The following is a 21,260-nucleotide window of genomic DNA, read 5'->3' on the forward strand; positions in this document are numbered from 1 at the left end:
GATGTGAAGGTGTTCGCGAAAGTGTTAGCTGGTAGACTGAACCCTATTCTCCCTGGGTCCATCCATAGTGATCAGGTGGGCTTTGTGCCGCACAGGGAGGCCAAGGATAACACAGTGAAGACGTTGCTTCTGACCTCGTACATGCGCACAGGAAAGGTACCAGCATGTTTATTATCTATTGACGCTGAGAAGGCGTTTGATCGCCTAGGCTGGACCTTTCTACGTGCCTCCCTGAAGCAACTGGGAGTGGGAACTAACATGTTGGAGAGGATTTTTGCTCTGTATCATAGGCCTACGGCCCGTCTTAGAGTGAACGGTACCCTTTCCCCGCCCATTGACATAAGAAACGGGACCCGTCAGGGTTGTCCCCTTTCCCCCTTACTTTATATCCTTGCGATGGAGCATCTGGCAGTGGCATTACGGAAGACTCCTGATATTGAGGGTCTGCGGATTGGCCAACATGAGTTTAAGATATCCCTGTATGCGGATGATTTATTGCTGTACATTACCAACCCGACCGTGGCTTTTCCTGTACTCCTCCGAGAGTTCCGTAGGTTCGGGGAGGTTTCAAACTTTAAAGTCAACTACTCCAAGACGGAGGCGCTCAATATCTCCCTGCCTGATGATCTAGTCTCTCAGCTTCAGGCGTCCTTCTCTTTTAAGTGGAAGACCGATGCCTTAAAATATTTAGGAGTCTTAATACCTGCTGACATTAGCGCAACATATGCTCTGAACTACATCCCGCTCCTGCAGAAAACTATCTCGGACCTTAAACGGTATGGCAGACCTCAGCTATCTTGGTTCGGACGGGTGGGAGTGGTCAAAATGGATATTTTACCCCGATTCCTCTATCTTTTTCAGACTGCTCCAGTGCAGGTTCCAGATTGCTTTTTCAGGCGCCTGCAGTCAGCTATCAATAGCTTTATTTGGGGAACTAAGAAGCCGCGGACTCGGTTCTCAATGTTAGTGAGACCCAAGACTAAAGGGGGGGTAGGCCTTCCTGATTTTAAACGTTATTATCAGGCAGTCTTGCTCTCTAGGATTGTCGACTGGAGGTTCGGTGATGCTCATAAACAGTGGGTGCTCCTGGAGAAACTTTTATCGCCCTCTTCTTTGTACTGGCTGCCTTGGCTGGGGGGGACCGGACGCCCACCTGTGTCGAGTTTTGCTCCACTCACACAGATTGTTTTGAGGTTCTGGGATAGATCCTATGTGAAATTACGCCTGACCTCCCGATTGAGCAGACTGAGTCCCCTTTTTGACAATCCGGCCTTTCCCCCAGCAATGAATAGATCTACATATCTGTGTTGGTCACGACTTGACGGGGTGGGACTGGGTCGGGTGAAGGATAAGCTTGCGGGGCTCTCCGGCATGCGGGGGTTACGAGGTTCTGATCTTACGACACCGCTGTCCTGGCTGGAGTTTCTGCAATTGCGGAGCTTTCTTTCCAGTGTGCCGATGGGGGCGCTGACACCATTTGAGTCCCTGATGCTCCCTACCGAGGGTCCCTCCCACGTGGTTTCGGTGCTCTATGGCCTGGTCTTGAATTCACTTCCCCCTACTACGCTTGGATTTATGGAGGCTTGGGAGAGGGACCTGGGGATCACCTTTTCTGAGGCGGATAGTCTAAAAATCTTCACTCTTGCACATAAGATGACGATGTCCAGTCAGGCGCAGGAGAGGAATTATAAATTACTGACACGCTGGTATAGGTGTCCCGTCCTTCTCCACAGGATTAACCCGGAGACCTCGGACGCCTGCTGGAGATGTGGCTCTGCCACGGGCTCTATGCTTCATGTTTGGTGGTCCTGTGGTCCCCTGCAACCCTTCTGGAACTCAGTCTTCGATGCCTTTCATTTGATGACTGGGGTCCGCCACGAGCCCTCCCCCCAAATGGCACTACTGTCCCTGATACCCAGTTCGATAGCTTCCGTTAAAAAGGGGATCCTGAGATTTTGCCTCATAGCTGCTAGGGCAGTTATTCCCCGACATTGGAGGTCCACTGAGGTCCCCTCCACGGAGGAATGGATAGCTGAAATGGATAGATTACATCGTCTAGAGTCGCTGGTGGCGGGTGATGGTGATGCTGCATATGTCCAGGGACGCACCTGGTTCCTCTGGCAATCCTTCAAGGAAAGCACAGGGTTCCTGACTTGGCTGCGTACATACTCATAATTCTCAATACGTGGGCGTATACATTGCTGGGTCTCCCTTAATCCCCCCTTCTTCCCCTTCCCCCCCCCCCCTTTTTTTTTTCTCTCTCTTCTTCTCTTTATTTCTTTTTCTCCTATCTCTACAATTGCTTTTCTCACAGGTTTTGTATCCTGTATCCATGTCCCGAGGTGATTCTCAAGATGAGAAGCATGTACCCTTTATGTGCCAGAGTCCTTGTTCAACTACACTTGTGCTGTGTGCTCAGAGGCGTAATGTATAGTTCTGGACATTGTAATGATTCATTTTATAGTTTTTCCTGTTTAAAATTTCAATAAATATATTTACTGAAAAAAAAAAAATTGCAGGGGTGTCAATACTTTTGGCCATGACTGTATGTACACAGTGACTGCACCAGCAGAATAGTGAGTGCAGCTCTGGAGTATAATACAGGATGTAACTCAGGATCAGTAATGTAATGTATGTACACAGTGACTGCACCAGCAGAACAGTGAGTGCCAGCTCTGGGGTATAATACAGGTTGGTCAGTACAGGATCAGTAATGTAATATATGTACACCGTGACTGCACCAGCAGAATAGTGAGTGCAGCTCTGGAGTATAATACAGGATGTAACTCAGGATCAGTAATGTAATATATGTACACCGTGACTGCACCAGCAGAATAGTGAGTGCAGCTCTGGGGTATAATACAGGATGTAACTCAGGATCAGTAATGTAATATATGTACACAGTGACTGCACCAGCAGAATAGTGAGTGCAGCTCTGGGGTATAATACAGGATGTAACTCAGGATCAGTAATGTAATGTATGTACACAGTGACTGCACCAGCAGAACAGTGAGTGCCAGCTCTGGGGTATAATACAGGTTGGTCAGTACAGGATCAGTAATGTAATATATGTACACCGTGATTGCACCAGCAGAATAGTGAGTGCAGCTCTGGAGTATAATACAGGATGTAACTCAGGATCAGTAATGAAATGTATGTACACAGTGACTGTAAATTACTTTTGCACTTTACGAAGTCATAAGTTTTATTTTACATTGATGGTGCTATAACTGGTATAGTGCAGTGGGGTTGGTGCCATGTGACAGGCAGGGACCACAGCAAAGTTGAAAGCAAAAGTCTAATGTCCAAAATAACTCATGAAATGAACAGCACATGGTATCCTCCGTATCACAGCCGGGGCGTCACAACAGTCCATATGCGAGACCGGTTGCCGAGGGCGACTCCACCACCGTATCACGCTGCGGGGTTCCAGGCGTTCGCTGCTCTTGTCTTTATGTTACCTCACCCAAGCTGGATGCTGCAGAGCCACCTGCTCTGCCTCTTGCAAACAAACACTGACACATCCAAACCCTTTACTGCAGGGTTTTTAACTGGAATCTGTGGCCATGGGCCGCTTGTAAGACCCGGCTTGGAGGGAGCGAACTGCCCCACTGCCATCCTGTAGTTCGCTCCAAAAGTAAAAGCCCTTAACAGGTTTTCCTGAACATTGCCTCGGCCAAATCGCTTGGCCAGGTCCAAAATTACTTTTATTTTGCCTTGTAACTCATAGGCGTCCTGCTGTGGACACAAGACACTCCAGCGGGTCTGATAGGACTCTGTCCACATCCTGGGGGATACAGATCGACCCTCGCATATGATCCCCCTCACACTGGGTTTATTTTTTGCTGAATGAGTCATGTTTTTTCATTGAAACGTTTATTTTTTTGTTAGGAAGTTGTAAGGGTTAAAAGTTGACCATTGGTTTCTCATTCTTCTAACAAAATGTACAAAACCATTTTCTTTATTGACCACCTCACATTTGAAGTGATTTTGAGGGGTCCATTAACGGAAAATACCCCAAAGCGACTCCATTCTAAAAACTGCACCCCTCAAGGTGCTCGAAACAACATTCAAGAAGTTTATTGACCCTTAAGGTGCTTCACAGGACCTAAAGCAATGTGGAAGGAAAAAATGAACATTTAATTTTTGTCACAAAAAATGCACTTTAGACGCAAACTTTTTATTTTAACAATGGTAACAGGAGAATATGGACGCCAAAATTTGTTGTGCAATGTCTCCTGACTATCCCTTATTTGTAGGGGGAAGCCTCTGTTTAGGGGCATGACAGGGCTCAGAAGGGAAGGAGCGCCGTTTGACTTTTTGAATGTAAAATTTGCTGGAATAATTAGCAGATGCCATGTTGCATGTGGAGAGGTACCTGAGGGTCTCCGGGTGGGGAATCATTTCTCCCCCGACATGTATATCATGTCAGAAGAGAAAGTAATCGTTTATTTGCTTTATTTCAATAACCGCAGTAATACAATTATTTTGTTTGTATCTTAACACTTGCAAAAAAAAAAGCGCTTTTTCTGAAATTTTCCCATTTTTCTTTTTAATAATTTTTTCTACTTTTTATTTTTTTTTTGTATAGTCCTACCAGGGGACTTTGAAATTTGATGAATCGATACCATCTGCATTTCTAGCAGTCAGTGTCGGCTTTTTTTGGGCAGCTCATTATTTCAAAGGAAATTAATTATGACCGATTATCAAGCACCAGGATGCCACAAACACTATTTTCCCTTCGTCTTACAGGTGAAATGGCTTAGATCGGAGTGGTCTGTGATCATGGCTGTCGCAATGGGTTGTTGGCTAGTAACTGCCCGTATTATCAGCTAACACTTACTGGACAGTAGGAACAATGTTTTTTTGCACTCGGTTCTGTCCGTATATTTGAGGTTTTCAGGACGGAATTTTGCACCAGTTGTAGTTATGATTTTCATGTTCTAAAGTATTAGCAGGGCTGAATCAGGCGTAATGCGCACCCCGTGAAATGATCCAGTGTAAACACTTGTTTCTGAGCCATTCATTGAGGAAGCAAAATAAAAAAAGAACATCTTGGCATCTAACCACCCTTTGGAGATCTGTCGGGATACCACCCACAGACTGCCGGGTTCATTAGCTATTGAGGCCTCCTTCAGGGAGCTCGCTTGGTTTCACTGCTCCGGTTTCCATCAGTATCTGTGAAGGGGATATTACAGCCACAGTCGCATCATGAAAATTTGGATCTTATTGGAAACTACATGGCAAGAACTGTAGACTTCTAGACTTCCTTTTTTTGAAGAATTAATTTTGTCCAGTATCCATTTTTAAAAATTTGCATTATCTGTAAAACGCCCAGGTGTGCCGAATCATATGTGTGCCTTTTGAACTCCATTTTACCAGCTTCATATAGATTCTATCTACTTTACGCAGTACATTGTATAACTTGTTCTCCTGAGTAATAACCTGTCATACTTCAGAGCTGCATTCATACTTCTTACAGTCTAACTATTGTTTTAAATTTTATTTCATAAGTGAATAGTACACATGAAAATAGGAAATTGAAATCTGCTTCTTTCTCCTCCTGGACTGATTCATTCCCAATTCATGGGTAATCTGCAGCAATTGTTGTTTTTTTTGTTAGAAGTGTCCTCCGACCATAAGGGGGGTATAGTCAGATGGTGCGGCTACCTACATGCTTCCCAAACTCCACCAGTGCGATCACCAATTGCCGCATGATTGTTTTGTCCCCTGCTAGTTTGCGGAACTTCGGGCCCACTGCCACCGTACCCCAGACTGATCTGCTGTGCTGGTACCATACCATTAGGCAAGCACTTAATTTCCATGCAAGGGCTTCCATGGGGAAAATAAAGCATTGCACAGCTCCAACAGTGAATATTGGCAAGAGAAGCTGATAGTCAGCACTACTGCTTAGATTTTATTTTTTTACTGCTCGATCCTAAACTATGATTGGTGGGCTGCCTTTTAACGTTTTAATGCACAGACTTCAGACTTCTTCCTTTTAAAGCACAGACTTCTCCTTTCAATGCCCAGACTTCTTCCTTTTAATGCACAGACTTCTTCCTTTTAATGCACAGACTTCATCCTTTTAACACACAGACTTCAGACTTCTTCCTTTTAATGCACAGACTTCAGACTTCTTCCTTGTAATGCACAGACTTCTTTTAATGCACAGACTTCAGACTTCTTCCTTTTAACGCACAGACTTCAGACTTCTTCCTTTTAATACACAGACTTCTTTTAATGCACAGACTTCAGACTTCTTCCTTTTAACGCACAGACTTCAGACTTCTTCCTTTTAATGCACAGACTTCAGACTTCTTCCTTTTAACACACAGACTTCAGACTTCTTCCTTTTAATGCACAGACTTCAGACTTCTTCCTTGTAATGCACAGACTTCTTTTAATGCACAGACTTCAGACTTCTTCCTTTTAACGCACAGACTTCAGACTTCTTCCTTTTAATGCACAGACTTCAGACTTCTTCCTTTTAATGCACAGACTTCAGACTTCTTCCTTTTAATGCACAGACTTCAGACTTCTTCCTTTTAATGCACAGACTTCAGACTTCTTCCTTTTAATGCACAGACTTCTTCCTTTTAATGCACAGACTTCTTCCTTGTAATGCACAGACTTCTTCCTTGTAATGCACAGACTTCCTTGTAATGCACAGACTTCAGACTTCTTCCTTTTAATGCACAGACGTCTTTCTTTTAATGCACAGACTTCAGACTTCTTCCTTTTATTGCACAGACTTCAGACTTCTTTCTTTTAATGCACAGACTTCAGACTTCTTCCTTTTTAATGCACAGACTTCTTCCTTTTAATGCACAGACTTCAGACGTCTTCCTTTTAATGCACAGACTTCAGACTTCTTCCTTTTAATGCATAGACTTCTTTCTTTTAATGCACAGACTTCAGACTTCATCCTTTTAATGCACAGACTTTTTTTAATGCACAGACTTCAGACTTCTTCCTTTTAATGCACAGACTTCTTTTAATGCACAGACTTCAGACTTCTTTCTTTTAATGCACAGACTTCTTCCTTTTAATGCACAGACTTCAGACTTCTTCCTTTTAATGCACAGACTTCAGACTTCATCCTTTTAATGCACAGACTTTTTTTAATGCACAGACTTCAGACTTCTTCCTTTTAATGCACAGACTTCTTTTAATGCACAGACTTCAGACTTCTTTCTTTTAATGCACAGACTTCAGACTTCTTCCTTTTAATGCACAGACTTTGTTTTAATGCACAGACTTCAGACTTCTTCCTTTTAATGCACAGACTTCATCCTTTTAATGCACAGACTTCTTTTAATGCACAGACTTCAGACTTCTTCCTTTTAATTCACAGACTTCAGACTTCTTCCTTTTAATTCACAGACTTCAGACTTCTTCCTTTTAATTCACAGACTTCATCCTTTTAATGCACAGACTTCAGACACAGACTTCTGAGAGTCCTCAGAGCAAACAGCCAATAGATCAGCATAATAAGTCATGAATGCACCTCGCCTCTTATCCTTTTATCCCTAAGAATACACAGTACGTATATGCTGATCATGTTGCCCATGATCCACCAGCACGGCCCCGAGGTCTGATGTCCTATGGACAAACTGTAGGATCTATAGGACAGAATTTGACCTTGTTCCTTGTTCATTTTTGTAAAGTTTACATAAAAAAAGAGAGCACCCCTTCCCACTAAGAGGCTGTTCTGAATATAGTCTTTTTATCAAACACCGAAAACATTTAACGTAAGAAAGAGAAAATCTTATTATCTCCCGTGAGGCGGCTCAGTAAGTAGGTACGACAGACGCAGAACAGTGAGGACTTTGTAAGGAATCGCTGCCATAAATCTCGGCCGCGTGTCCGTCCTGCACAAGCATATTACTGTGCGTGTCTGCACTCTCAGGGTCTTTATTGTTATTATATTTTCCAATCGTTTCTTTGCTCTCCGGGAGGTGGAGTAAATTCAGAGACCGCTTGCCAGGCGTACAAGCTGCCAGATGTTAAAACACGGCCTCAAATTCTAGCTTTGGAGCCCTGACTTTCCAGTTTTACCCCCCTTCCCCTGTAAAGCACAGAATACGTTTTTGTTTACCCAGCCTGTTTCCGGGATAAAAGTACAGAAAGTCTGGCCCATGCTCCCTCGGTGATACTCGAAACCCCGCGTATATTTTACTTGGGCAGCTGCAGATTTACCCGTATCGAGCAGTTGTGTAAAATAAATTTGAATCCAAATTATATATGAAAAAATATATTGGTTTTTGTTTTTTTTTTATAATTTTTTTTTTTTAAACCTGATTGCACTATATATACAGTAGCTGGAGAAAGTATTCACACTACCTATTTTGCTATATTACAACCTGTGTTTAAATGTTTTTGCAATCTGATTTGTGTGTGATGCATCAGCAATAAATAGTCTAAGTTAGAAAAGTGAGAAACTATAGGCAAAAATTTAATTTACGGGATCAAATAACTAAAAATTGACATGTGCATATGTATTCACATCTTTTGTGATGAAGCCCTTGCTCCTATCTGGTTTATATTAGTGTAGGGATGGCAGGTGAAAACAGTCGGGTGGTATGCACTGATTTCAACAGTGAGGAGAGAAAGCGCGTACAGTCTCGGGGAGGGCAGGGAAAATCCGAATATGGACAAAAAAGGAAAGTCCATGGAACAGCAATAAGTGCAACTCTACAGCTGTGTTGATGCATGAAAAAATAGGGATAGGTTTCCATTCTAGTGACAATACAGGATTGTTTTTCCATTTGAGATGGTGTTAGGATCTGTTCAGTAAGAAGACTTTGCATGTTGAAGGATTCCCTTTACCTCCTATAACAAGCCGAGCTTGCTATGATACAGATAGGTAATTACCCCTACAATGGACTACCCCAGTGTCTACGTGTGTGTGTATATGTGTGTGTGTGTGTCTATATATATATATATATATATATATATATATATATATATATATATATATATATATATATATATAATCTTATAATTTATGTATACACATTCCTATAATTCTTCTTTGCTTATTGAATCCCCTGCTGCTCCCCAGTTGTCCACTTGTCTGTGTTTACAAAGGTGTAGCTGTGACCGCTGCAGTCACTCACTGACTTCAGCAGTCTTGTGCTGCAATCACCCCTTTTGAAGACAGGATGTCACCGCTACAGACCAATAAACAAAATCATGGTGCCTACCTGTACCCTCATAAGCTGTATTCACACTTGCAATATAGGGGTGACTATTTTACTTGACTGAAGAGGGCTGCCAGCTGGCGGCTGCTCCTTTTTATTCCCAGGATTGATGAGGAACCATCATAAAGTAATACCATATCCTGGGGATGGAGGCAACACGCGGTTATTTCTTTCTTTTTCCAGGTACTTCCCATGATTGGCGCCTGCGCTGCGGAGCAGTGGACCTGTATCACATACTGTTCGGCCTCAGCAGACCTTCGTGCTTGCCTTTGCCAGAACTTGGATTAGTCCTTAATCTGAAGGAAAAAAAAGCCGTTCTGAACCCGACCATCATTCCCGAGCCGGTCGCTGCTAGCCTGGAACCTTTGCCAAGTGCCAACATGCACGGGCATGTCACTGGATTTCTGAACAGCGTAAGATTAACAAACTTTTCTAATGTTTAGGTTCCTAGCTGTGAAATAATCCAGCAAATTGGCAGAAATCACTGACAAAAACACAATCTGACACCGCTGAGAAGCTTTTGGCCAAATCCGCTTTTGCATTTGACTTTTCTACGTTTTCAATCACGAAAAGCAGGCATTATTTCCAGGTATTGATCAATAGTAGCTACTTGGTAAATGCCGCCCTGCAGGATCGTCTACACGATGTTCATCCGTCCAGGATGCACGTCCATTTATTTAAGGAGTCGTCTGCTTTACATAACCCCGTCTTTTGAGCCTGTTACGTACTTGTTGCTGGAGCAGGGGCAGCTCTAATTAATATTCTTCCATCTTACTTGAAGAGTTTTTTTTTTTTAAAAAAACAACCATTATTGAGTTTTTAATAAAAAAAAAGTTCTATAGTTTCCCTTATAGTCCAGTAAGTGACACATCGCTGGAGTCAGGGTCTTTTACCCTATCTCATTTAGCTTTGACTCAATAGCAAAAAGCTGCAGATAGATTCCACGTGACTGATCATTGTAGACCTCAGACCTGCATAGTGTACGCCCAATAATATAAACCTGCTCTATAAGTCCGCCCTTATTGTAAGTATTTATATTTTATTTTGAGCTGGATTTTTTTATGTGCACATTATTCCCATTAACGGCAGGTTCACGTAAGGACAGATTCTCAGTCCTTGACCTTCTATGCATAATGGGAAAAAATGTAGCCGTTTTTCAACAGGGAAAAAGCACGTTAAATGGTGAAAATCGACGCCTAAGGTCAAAGTAACACTGCAGATTTTTTTCCAATTTTTCTAGATTTTGTGGCCTTTTAGCCACTTTGCTGGTACTATAATGCACTGTGGTGGAAAATCGTACTTGTACTTGCCATGTGGGAACATACCCTGAAAGTGAATTATGATGTACATAAGGTTAAAAGGTATCCTATCGATGGTGACACCTACAGAGACCTAAAACCAATAGTTCTAAGTCCTCCTTATTCTATCTTTATTCTGGGTCTCAGTAGGTTTCTCAACGGCCAGACTCCCAGCAATGATACAGTTATGGCTTATCTAATCGAACGGCAAAAATAATGTGAATTGTTATCGCTGATATCCACATGAGAAGTGTTATATCGGGGTCTTGTAGCAATCCATCTCATAAGTTTAAAAGGAATCATATCGACGGTGACACCTACAGAGACCTAAAACAAACAGTCCTAAGTCCTCCTTATTCTATCTTTATTCTGGGTCTCGGTGGGTTTCTCAAAGGCCAGACTCCCAGCGATCAGACAGTTATGGCTTATCTAATCAATCGGCATTGATATCGCTGACCTCCACAGGAGAACTGTTATATCGGCGTCTTGTAGCAATACATTTCACTTTCTCTCTTCTTTTCTTTTTTTTTTCTTTTAAATTAAAGGATGACTCCAAAGAATCGGTGTCGATTGCAGTGTCTCATTTGCTTGGGATGAAAAGGAAAGCAGACATGCCTCTCGAGGCTGCACTGGAGCCTGGGCAGGTACAGGATGAGGAGGAGGACAGCAGTAAAGTCAAAATGAAAATCAGAGTAAGGAAATGTGGATTCAGTCTCTTAATACTTCGGGAGGTCCTCGTGCTTTACACATATGTACTCTTACAGAAGCTCGGACCTAGTAGGTAAGGTTCTCGCTTCATCACCCGGAGGTCCTCGTGCTTTACACATATGTACTCTTAGAGAAGCTCGGACCTAGTAGGTAAGGTTCTCGCTTCATCACCCGGAGGTCCTCGTGCTTTACACATATGTACTCTTAGAGAAGCTCGGACCTAGTAGGTAAGGTTCTCGCTTCATCGCCTGGAAGTCCTCGTGCTTTACACATATGTACTCTTAGAGAAGCTCGGACCTAGTAGGTAAGGTTCTCGCTTCATCACCCGGAGGTCCTCGTGCTTTACACATATGTACTCTTAGAGAAGCTCGGACCTAGTAGGTAAGTTTCTCGCTTCATCGCCTGGAAGTCCTCGTGCTTTACACATATGTACTCTTAGAGAAGCTCGGACCTAGTAGGTAAGGTTCTCGCTTCATCGCCTGGAAGTCCTCGTGCTTTACACATATGTACTCTTAGAGAAGCTCTGACATAGTAGGTAAGGTTCTCGCTTCATCACCCGGAGATCCTCGTGCTTTACACATATGTACTCTTAGAGAACCTCGGACCTAGTAGGTAAGGTTCTCGCTTCATCACCTGGAAGTCCTCGTGCTTTACACATATGTACTCTTAGAGAAGCTCGGACCTAGTAGGTAAGGTTCTCGCTTCATCACCCGGAGGTCCTCGTGCTTTACACATATGTACTCTTAGAGAAGCACGGACCTAGTAAGTAAGGTTCTCGCTTCATCACCCGGAGGTCCTCGTGCTTTACACATATGTACTCTTTAGAGAAGCTCGGACCTAGTAGGTAAGGTTCTCGCTTCATCACCCGGAGGTCCTCGTGCTTTACACATATGTACTCTTAGAGAAGCTCGGACCTAGTAGGTAAGGTTCTCGCTTCATCACCCGGAGGTCCTCGTGCTTTACACATATGTACTCTTAGAGAAGCACGGACCTAGTAAGTAAGGTTCTCGCTTCATCACCCGGAGGTCCTCGTGCTTTACACATATGTACTCTTAGAGAAGCTCGGACCTAGTAGGTAAGGTTCTCGCTTCATCACTCGGAGGTCCTCGTGCTTTACACATATGTACTCTTAGAGAAGCTCAGACCTAGTAGGTAAGGTTCTCGCTTCATCACTCGGAGGTCCTCGTGCTTTACACATATGTACTCTTAGAGAAGCTCGGACCTAGTAGGTAAGGTTCTCGCTTCATCACTTGGTTTCCTAGGGCTTCACTAACCTCTTTAGACAGAGCTAACTGGAAAAAGTTAGCTTTCCTTAAAAGTAGGTCTTGTGATGGGGTGGTCTTCACAGTTCTGCCGAGTGTTTGCCCTCCAGTGCTTTGTTTGCACAGTGCGTGCTACCTTAGACATTATCAAAGAACTTGGGCCGAGAAGTCACCATTGTCTTTTCCTTCTGGCCTGCCCCAATATATTCGATTCCCTGCGACAACATATGTCCGCTGTCTTCTCCTCCACCGTGGACAGGTCAGTGCTGTTGTCTTTTTGGGGTCTTAATTCATTTTCAGCTGTAGAATGTGGGGTATAAATGAAATTTTGCATCTTGGGTGCAAGCGTTAGAATGAAATGACAACCCTTCCCAACTATGGCGATTTTTCTTTTTTTGCCCTTTCATTTTCCCTCCTCTTCTTCCAAGAGCCCTCATTTTTTTTTCCTTTACACACTGTCGTATACAGTTTAATTTTCTAAAACAAGCTTTTTTTTTTAATTGCACCATTCATGTAATTCAATATACTGGAAAAATGGTGCAGACTCACCCATACCTGCTCCCAATTTCGCAATAATGTTTGTGGATTTTGGTTTTTTTGGCGACATAAGATTAGTACAATTACAGCGATAACAAACATGTAGTTTTGTTTTATTTAAGTAATGATCAAAATTTTGGAAAATTCTTTACAAAAAACAAAATGCTTTGCTTTATTGACCATTTCATTTTTCCATCAGTGGAGCTGTGTGAGATCTTATTTTTTTATGTTTTGGGTGATACATCAATGGATTCAGGGTGTCTTTGCCTACATCATGCTGCTCTCAGATGAGGTAAGCAAAAACCTGCTGACAGATTCCCTTAAAAAAAAAAAAAAAAAAAAAGCAAAATCAATTCTGATGCTTCTTTTCACTTTTTCGTTTTACAGTGTTTAGCAATTTGGTTGATTAATTTTATATTTTGCCAGATCAAAGTTTTACTGATGCAGTAATAACACACCTCTTTTTTTACGTTTGTATTTATTTTTACTGTGAAAAGGGGTATGATTCAATTTTTGTTCTCTATATTTATAAAACTTTTTTTTCCCCACTGTGTTCCCATAGGTGACTTGAACCTGTGACCGTCTAATCGCTAGTACTATATATTGCATTACTTGAATATTACGGGACATATCAAAAATCAGTCTCCTTTGAATTCCATTGATAGGAGGCATGGGGGTCTTTGGCAGACCCCCTGCTGCCATGGAAAACCATTGGCCCCTGCACTGTCTGGGATTAATAGCGGCATTTTCTCGGCAGGTGGTAAATCTCGGCTTGTGACTTTTAGCAGCGGATGATGGCTGTATACTACAGCCAGTATTTCCAGCAATGATGTTCTCTAAGCTCCTTTGTTTTTATCAAAGAAGGGAACACAACATGACATAGTAATACATCACACGTTGGGAAGAGATTAAAGGGTTTCTCCCGAAATATAGAAAGCTAAATAGCTGAAGGAAATGTCATTATAAAGTCCTAAATACTTTTAATTATTAAACAACAATATTTTTGTCTAGGAAGGTAATCACTATAGAATTAAAATGTCTGCCTCCTTGTGATCTGATCAAATACCGGAAATAGCAGGGTGCGGAGGTAAGAAGGGGCTGCTCACACTGCTGTCCACCCTCTATCTGATCTAATACTCAAAATACCAGGGTGCTGAGGTAAGAAGAGGCTGCTCACACTGCTTTCCATTCACACTGTCTATCTGATCTAATACTCAAGTTACCAGGGGTATTGAGGTAAGAAGAGGCTGCTCACACTGCTGTCCATTCACACTGTCTATTTGATCTAATACTCAAGTTATCAGTGGTGTTGCGGTAAGAAGAGGCTGCTCACACTGCTGTCCATACACACTGTCTATCTGATCTAATACTCAAGTTATCAGTGGTGTTGCGGTAAGACGAGGCTGCTCACACTGCTGTCCATTCACACTGTCTATCTGATCTAATACTCAAGTTATCAGTGGTGTTGCGGTAAGACGAGGCTGCTCACACTGCTGTCCATTCACACTGTCTATTTGATCTAATACTGGAGATACCAGGGGTGATGAGGTAAGAAGAGGCTGCTCACACTGCTGTCCATACACACTGTCTATTTGATCTAATACTCAAGTTATCAGTGGTGTTGCGGTAAGACGAGGCTGCTCACACTGCTGTCCATTCACACTGTCTATCTGATCTAATACTCAAGTTACCAATGGTGTGGCGGTAAGACGATGCTGCTCACACTGCTGTCTATTCACACTGTCTATTTGATCTAGTACTGGAGATACCAGGGGTGATGAGGTAAGAGGTGGCCACTGGAATTGCTGTCCATCATGATATTCTGAATTAATATACCTGGTATAGATCTCTCCAGGTCCCAGCAGTGGAGCTTTCTATGGCTCATGCTCACAGGCACCTGTTTTAATATCCTAGGACAGGTCTCTGTCACTGTAACAGAGCACAGCAATTTTAATTCTATAGTGATTACATTGCTAGACAAACTGATTGTGATTTGTTAATTAAATTTATTTAGTAATTTATAACAATATTTTCTCAGTTATTTTTTTTTATTTAATTCCCAAACAACTACTTTAAATCAATTATAAAAGTGCCCAAGGGACTAAAGTTGGTGCAAGTCACCTGCGTTTACAGTACCAGCTAAGTCTATGAGATCTCAGAAATCTCATGCACACAACTTGTTTTGTTTTTTTTCTTCCTGACTGTTTTGTCAAAGAGCTACGTTTTTGCAAAATGCAACATGTCACTTTCAGCGTTTTTTGCAGCGTTTTTCATCCATTGAAAGCAATGGTTAGTGCAAGAAATGCAGGTATCGGTTTCTTTGCTGCGTTTTTGGTGCCAAAACCTGATGAAGTTGAATTGGATTTTATATTATGCACTAAATTTTATCAGCATGCAAAAGAGACAAATGTACCCTGACAAAAATGCAGCAAAACCTGTGTTTTATAAGCAGCTTAAACTTTGCTTTAAACTAAATTTAAAAAATTTAGGCCATCCACTATTTTTTGCCCATTGTTTATTGGCATAGATGAGACCCTCACTGTGCCCTTGTGACCCAAAGATGTCTCTATGGATGATACAACACAACACATATAATGTGTGCAAACTGTAAAGCGCTGCGGAATATGTTAGCGCTATATAAAAATAAAGATTATTATTATATCATCTATTTGGATAATGGTTTAGAGTTTTGCAGTAATGCTTTAAAGGGGTTCAGGTCCTGAAGAAGTTTGGAAAGCACCTGCCTCGTAATAACAAAGGAAAACTCAATAAAGTAATGCCCACGCGACATCCCTGACCTCCTTCCTTAACTGGTTTTATTGTCAACCAAAAATAAATCTCGTATATCTGCCCACCTAAAATCACATTACACATATTTAAAAGAAATCATAACGTCAATGATTGCAGCAGGACAAGAGTCTGTTGATCTTGTAGGAGGCAGTGACCTCATCGCTTAAGTCAATACATTAGTAAGTACAGGACTGTGTAGCACCTTTCATGGAATAATATATTAATAAGTTGTTTTTTTTTTCCTCTCAGTTCGCAAACTCACAAGAAGAGGAAGAAATTGACATGGACACCGTGCACGATAGCCAAGCCTTCATATATCATCATTTAAACATGTTGGAAAGACCCTCAACCCCAGGTAGAATGTATTTTTCCTTAATTTCCTTATGTATGTGGTCTCGGGCATCCGCAAAATTTATATGGTCTTACAACTTAAAATCTGTCTGTCAAGTTTAATTGTCTCCAGTAGCAGAAATGCTGACAGTAATTAAGGACTGGTGGGACTTTGTCTCTTGACAGGAAGTGGGGGCAGAAATTTTGACTCGTGCCAGGAAGTAGGGGCGGGGCTTTGTCTCAATGAAGTGGAGGCGGGGCATTGTCTCTACAGGAAGTCGGGTGGGTCTTTTTCTTTGAATAGGAAGTGGGGGCGAGACTTTGTCTCTTTAGAACAAGTTGGTGCAGGGCTTTGTCTCTGTATATGAAGTGGGGGTGGGTTTTTGTTTTTCTTATAGAAGTGGGGACGGATCTATATCTCTACAGGTAGTGGGGGCAGTCTTTGTATTTCTTCAGGAATTGAGTGCGGGTCTCACTGCTCCTGCTCTCCTGTCTTTCAAAATACATAGAGACATAACAGAGACTCAATCTTTCAGTTCTGTGCCATTCATGTTGGGAAGTGATTGAAAGGAAGTCCCAGTACCTACTGTGCCAGTAGAATGCTGATGAATAAGAACCCTCCAACTCAAACAGAGCTGATGACAAGTTACAGATAATGAGAAACGGGGACTGTTCTTGGGAATATTAGATATCTTTTTAGCAAGACCGTGCTATTCTACAGGTTTTGTGTGAAAGAACATGTATACTCTAAATTTTACTTTTAGTATTTTGACATTTACAAAATTTTACGCTACTTTGTAAATCCTTTGCATTTCTTACCTTTGCACTGATCCTAATTTACAGCCTGCGCCATTCTCCAAAGCTGAATTCACAATTCTTAAGACTTCTGAGCTGCTATCTCCTAAACCAGAAGCGAGTTTTATCCCTTCCTTACCATGTAGTAAAATGCTGTGTCAAAATGTTATTCTCTAGTCCTTTAAATCCTTTGTCCCTTACAAGAAGCCATCAACCTTTAACAAGAAGCCATCCACCTTTAACAAGAAGCCATCCACCTTTTTCAAGAAGCCATCCACCTTCTTCAAGAAGCCATCCACCTTTAACAAGAAGCCATCCATCTTTTTCAAGAATCCATCCACATTTTACAAGAAGCCATCCACATTTTTCAAGAAGCCATCCACCTTTTTCCACAAGCCATCCACCTTTAACAAGATGCCATCCACCTTTAACAAGAAGCCATCCACCTTTTTCAAGAAGCCATCCACCTTTTACAAGAAGCCATCCACCTTTTACAAGAATCCATCCACCTTTTACAAGAAGCCATCCACATTTTTCAAGAAGCCATCCACCTTTTTCCACAAGCCATCCACCTTTAACAAGAAACCATCCACTTTTTTCAAGAAGCCATCCACTTTTTTCAAGAAGCCATCCACTTTTTTCAAGAAGCCATCCACTTTTTTCAAGAAGCCATCCACCTTTTTCAAGAAGCCATCCACGTTTAACAAGAAGCCATCCACCTTTTTCTAGAAGCCATCCACCTTTTTCAAGAAGCTATCCACCTTTTTCAAGAAGCCATCCACTTTTAACAAGAAGCCATCCACCTTTAACAAGAAGCCATCCACCTTTTAACTAGAAGCCATCCACCTTTAACAAGAAGCCATCCACCTTTAACAAGAAGCCATCCACCTTTAACAAAAAGTCATCCACCTTTAAGTAGAAGCCATCCACCTTTTTCTAGAAGCCATCCACCTTTTTCAAGAAGCTATCCACCTTTTTCAAGAAGCCATCCACTTTTAACAAGAAGCCATCCACCTTTTTCAAGAAGCCATCCACCTTTTAACTAGAAGCCATCCACCTTTAACAAGAAGCCATCCACCTTTAACAAGAAGCCATCCACCTTTAACAAAAAGTCATCCACCTTTAAGTAGAAGCCATCAACCTTTTTCAAGAAGCCGTCCACCTTTTACATTACACGTCGGTTAGCTGTCTCACTGGTTTCTTTAGTGAGCGTAGCCCATCAGTCAAGCCCAGCCCTGGAGTGCAGTCAGCAGCTCTCAGAGCAGTGTGCACAGAATAGTGATATAATGGGAGACACAACCTGTGACCCTCTGTTTTACAGTCAGGGAGGGAAAGCTGAAGCCACAGAAGCGATGCAGGCTCCACAGAGAATAGTGATCTTCTCAGTAGTGGCCAGAGAGGGTGGTACTGGGCGCTTGATTACATTTCTGTAAAGGAATATATTACATGTGACAGTATCTGAACCAGGAAGGAGAAAATCGCGAATTATGGGAAATGCAGCAATTTTGAGACAGCAGGAAAGTATTGTGATAGCACAAAGTAGGTGAAGTGGAAGGAATTGTTTGGAAGCAGAAACTGTGTGTGCTGTGATTTATCCATCTTGAGACTGTCTAGGAGTCTCAGGATGGTGCTTTGTAGGTGTAGTGGGCAGTTACTGAATGTGGGAGTGTGAGAGCTGTGGGGCAGATACGACTTTCAGAGAAGCTAAAAACTTAAGTTTAGAGGCACAGAGGGATAGCTGGCAGGAATTTAATGGTGTAAACAAATGCAGGGGGCAGTAGGCGAACTAAAAAAATAAAAATGACAGGGGCGCTGTTTTTCATCAGATATTCTTGTAAAGGAAATAGAGCATTGTAGAAAAGCGAGCCATCACTACCAGGTTATTTCTACCTTAATTAATACAGCAAATTGATCTTCTCACGGTTTCCAAAGCGATCATTAAGGTTTGCCCCCAGATGCACATAACATTGTTGTGAGATAGAAAGTGCTAATGGAATAAAGAGACTGTGATCAGCAGCTCAATAAGTAGGGGCTTATGTGCTGATTTAAGACTTGGCTATTAAGTGTGGCCATAGCGGGAGACCAAACATGTCTGCTGTCTGGACTGAAACTCACAACCCACATAGTGGCTAAAGGCTGCGCAGTATTTTGGCCAAGTGTGACTGGCATCCTAGGTGGTCTCACCTTTAGGCCAGGTTTACAGGGGTTTTTTTTTGTCATAGGATGGGTCATCGATATCAGATTGGTAAGGGTCCGGCACCCCAACCGATCAGCTGTTGTAAGGTCTAGCAGGGACGGACGTAAGCACAGGAAACTTAGCTGCTAAGTGTAGAGGCCGCTCCCAGGTACTGCAGAGCACGCCTATACAAAATAGGAACTTGTAAAAAAAAATGCATTGAAAACGCATTATGTGAATGTAACCTTAGAACCCTCATGGAAGTCTATTTACGGTACATTATTTCCCTTATGTTGCAGGGAAATATTAGTGACCGTATCTAGGTTCTGTAACTAGAATGCTTCCATTTCCGATCTTCTTCCTGCAAAGCTTTGTTGTCGAGCTTCAAACTTTCCATATCGCTGTTGGGTTTTTCTTTGTTTTGTTTTGGGTTTTTTTCTGTCCACCCTTTCAAGTAAAGGTCATGAGGGGGTTAAGAAAAAAGTTTACTCAGGAACAGGCTTCCTTTCGGAAGACGACCTGAAGGATCAGTTCAAAGGTCCTGCAAAAACCACATGTTCGCCCCAGAGGAGCCTTCTTTGTAGGTAACATATGTGATTTAGGCCCCGCTCAGGACTTAGAGAAAACACTTGGACTTCATAAAAGGGGCTCACGTGGTCATCACTGACCTCAGCAGAAAACTTCGGGAAAGTGAGAACAGATGGGGAAATATTAGATGACCGCTTCAGTGGAGATGAGAAAAAAAATATATGAAAAAAATCAGAGGGGAGGTAAAGCTGAAATGGGGCCAACTATCCAAGCACTAGGTGAAAGGCGGCAGCGTCCAAGCCTCCGGTCAGAGGGTTCGGGAAAAATATATTCTAAAAAAAAAAATAATTAAAAAACCCTTTCCAATACAAATCTTACATAAATACATGTAGAGGGAAAAGTTGGAAAGGGAGTGTTTTGAAAAACATTTTAAAGGGGAGTCCTGGTCCCAAGGCAATATTAAACATATATATTTATTTTATAAATGCGTGAAAAGAAAATCAGCTTTGTAAAAGAAAAAAACAAAAATTAAGTGTATGCCTTTTTTTTGTGTAAGGACTTATTTTTTTTACTTAGGCTTCTTTCACACTGGCGTCGGAATCTCCCCGTCGCAATGCGTCGGGGAGAGATTCCGACGCTAGCGTTTAACGCTTTGCACCATGGGTGCAGCGGATGCATTTTTCCGGCGCATCCGCTGCCCCATTGTAAGGTGGGGGCGGAGTTCCGGCCGCGCATGCGCGGTCGGAAAAAGCGGTCCGTCGGGAGAAAAAAACGTTACATGTAGGGTTTTTTTTCCCCGACGGTCCGCCAAAGCACGACGCATCCGTCGCAAGACGGATGCGAAGTGTGCAAATCCGTCGCAAATGCGTCGCCAATAGAAGTCTATGGGGAAAAAACGTATCCTGCAAGCACTTTTGCAGGATGCGTTTTTTCTGCAAAACGACGCATTGTGACGGATTTACAAAAAACGCTAGTGTGAAAGTACCCTTATACCATTTTGAGCTGCAAACTACCTTTTTGATTGCTTTGAATTGCATTCTTTTTTGTTTGTTTGTTTTGGCTTTTACCGTATAGGGTAAATATTCTTATATTTTATTAGTACACGTGATTACACATGCCGTGATACCAAATTTTGCTATTTTCAGTTGAAGGAAAAGGGGATGAGCTAAACTAAACTTTTAATTAATTATACTTTGACATTTTTTTAAAGGTGTTTTTTTTTTTTTTTCATTTTTAATTAGGGAGCTTGAAGGGGTGATTTGCACTGATTGCTTGATTGCTACTGTACATTGTAATACTATGGTATTGCAGTGTATTGTGAAATCACTGGTCTACTGGAATATGGGCTTCCTAGGAGATTTCTCTTTGCATGTAAGGAGACAGTCAGAGGGTCCCTAACTGCCACAGCAGCCAATTTGCAGCCCATATAGGCTTTTAGAAGTGATGACCACCATGTTAAAGCCAATCTATACCAAACTGGCATGCTTGCTTAGCAGCATTTAAGGGATTAAGCGAACACAGACTGTTAGCTCAGGTTGTATCAGTTACTGAGTGTCGGCTGTGTAAAATAGCTGGCACCCACGCTGCATGGAGGCAGAGAAACTTTTAGGATTATATAGGTCATGTTGCA

General features: G+C 42.2%; 1 protein-coding gene across 2 annotated transcripts in view; it reads left to right on the plus strand.

The window, feature by feature from the left end:
- Positions 1 to 21,260, plus strand: part of TAF2 (TATA-box binding protein associated factor 2) — a 202,378-nt gene that overhangs the window by 161,384 nt on the left and 19,734 nt on the right. The window contains exons 23-25 of one of the 2 annotated variants that reach the window (XM_069731811.1): positions 9,390 to 9,619; positions 11,050 to 11,196; positions 16,051 to 16,156. In XM_069731811.1, coding sequence (XP_069587912.1) covers positions 9,390 to 9,619; positions 11,050 to 11,196; positions 16,051 to 16,156 — 483 coding nt within the window. The remainder of the gene's footprint in view (positions 1 to 9,389; positions 9,620 to 11,049; positions 11,197 to 16,050; positions 16,157 to 21,260) is intronic. The other variant, XM_069731812.1, reaches the window with a different exon arrangement.

The sequence above is a fragment of the Ranitomeya imitator genome, chromosome 6 (assembly GCF_032444005.1).
Source record: "Ranitomeya imitator isolate aRanImi1 chromosome 6, aRanImi1.pri, whole genome shotgun sequence".
Lineage (NCBI taxonomy): Eukaryota > Metazoa > Chordata > Amphibia > Anura > Dendrobatidae > Ranitomeya > Ranitomeya imitator.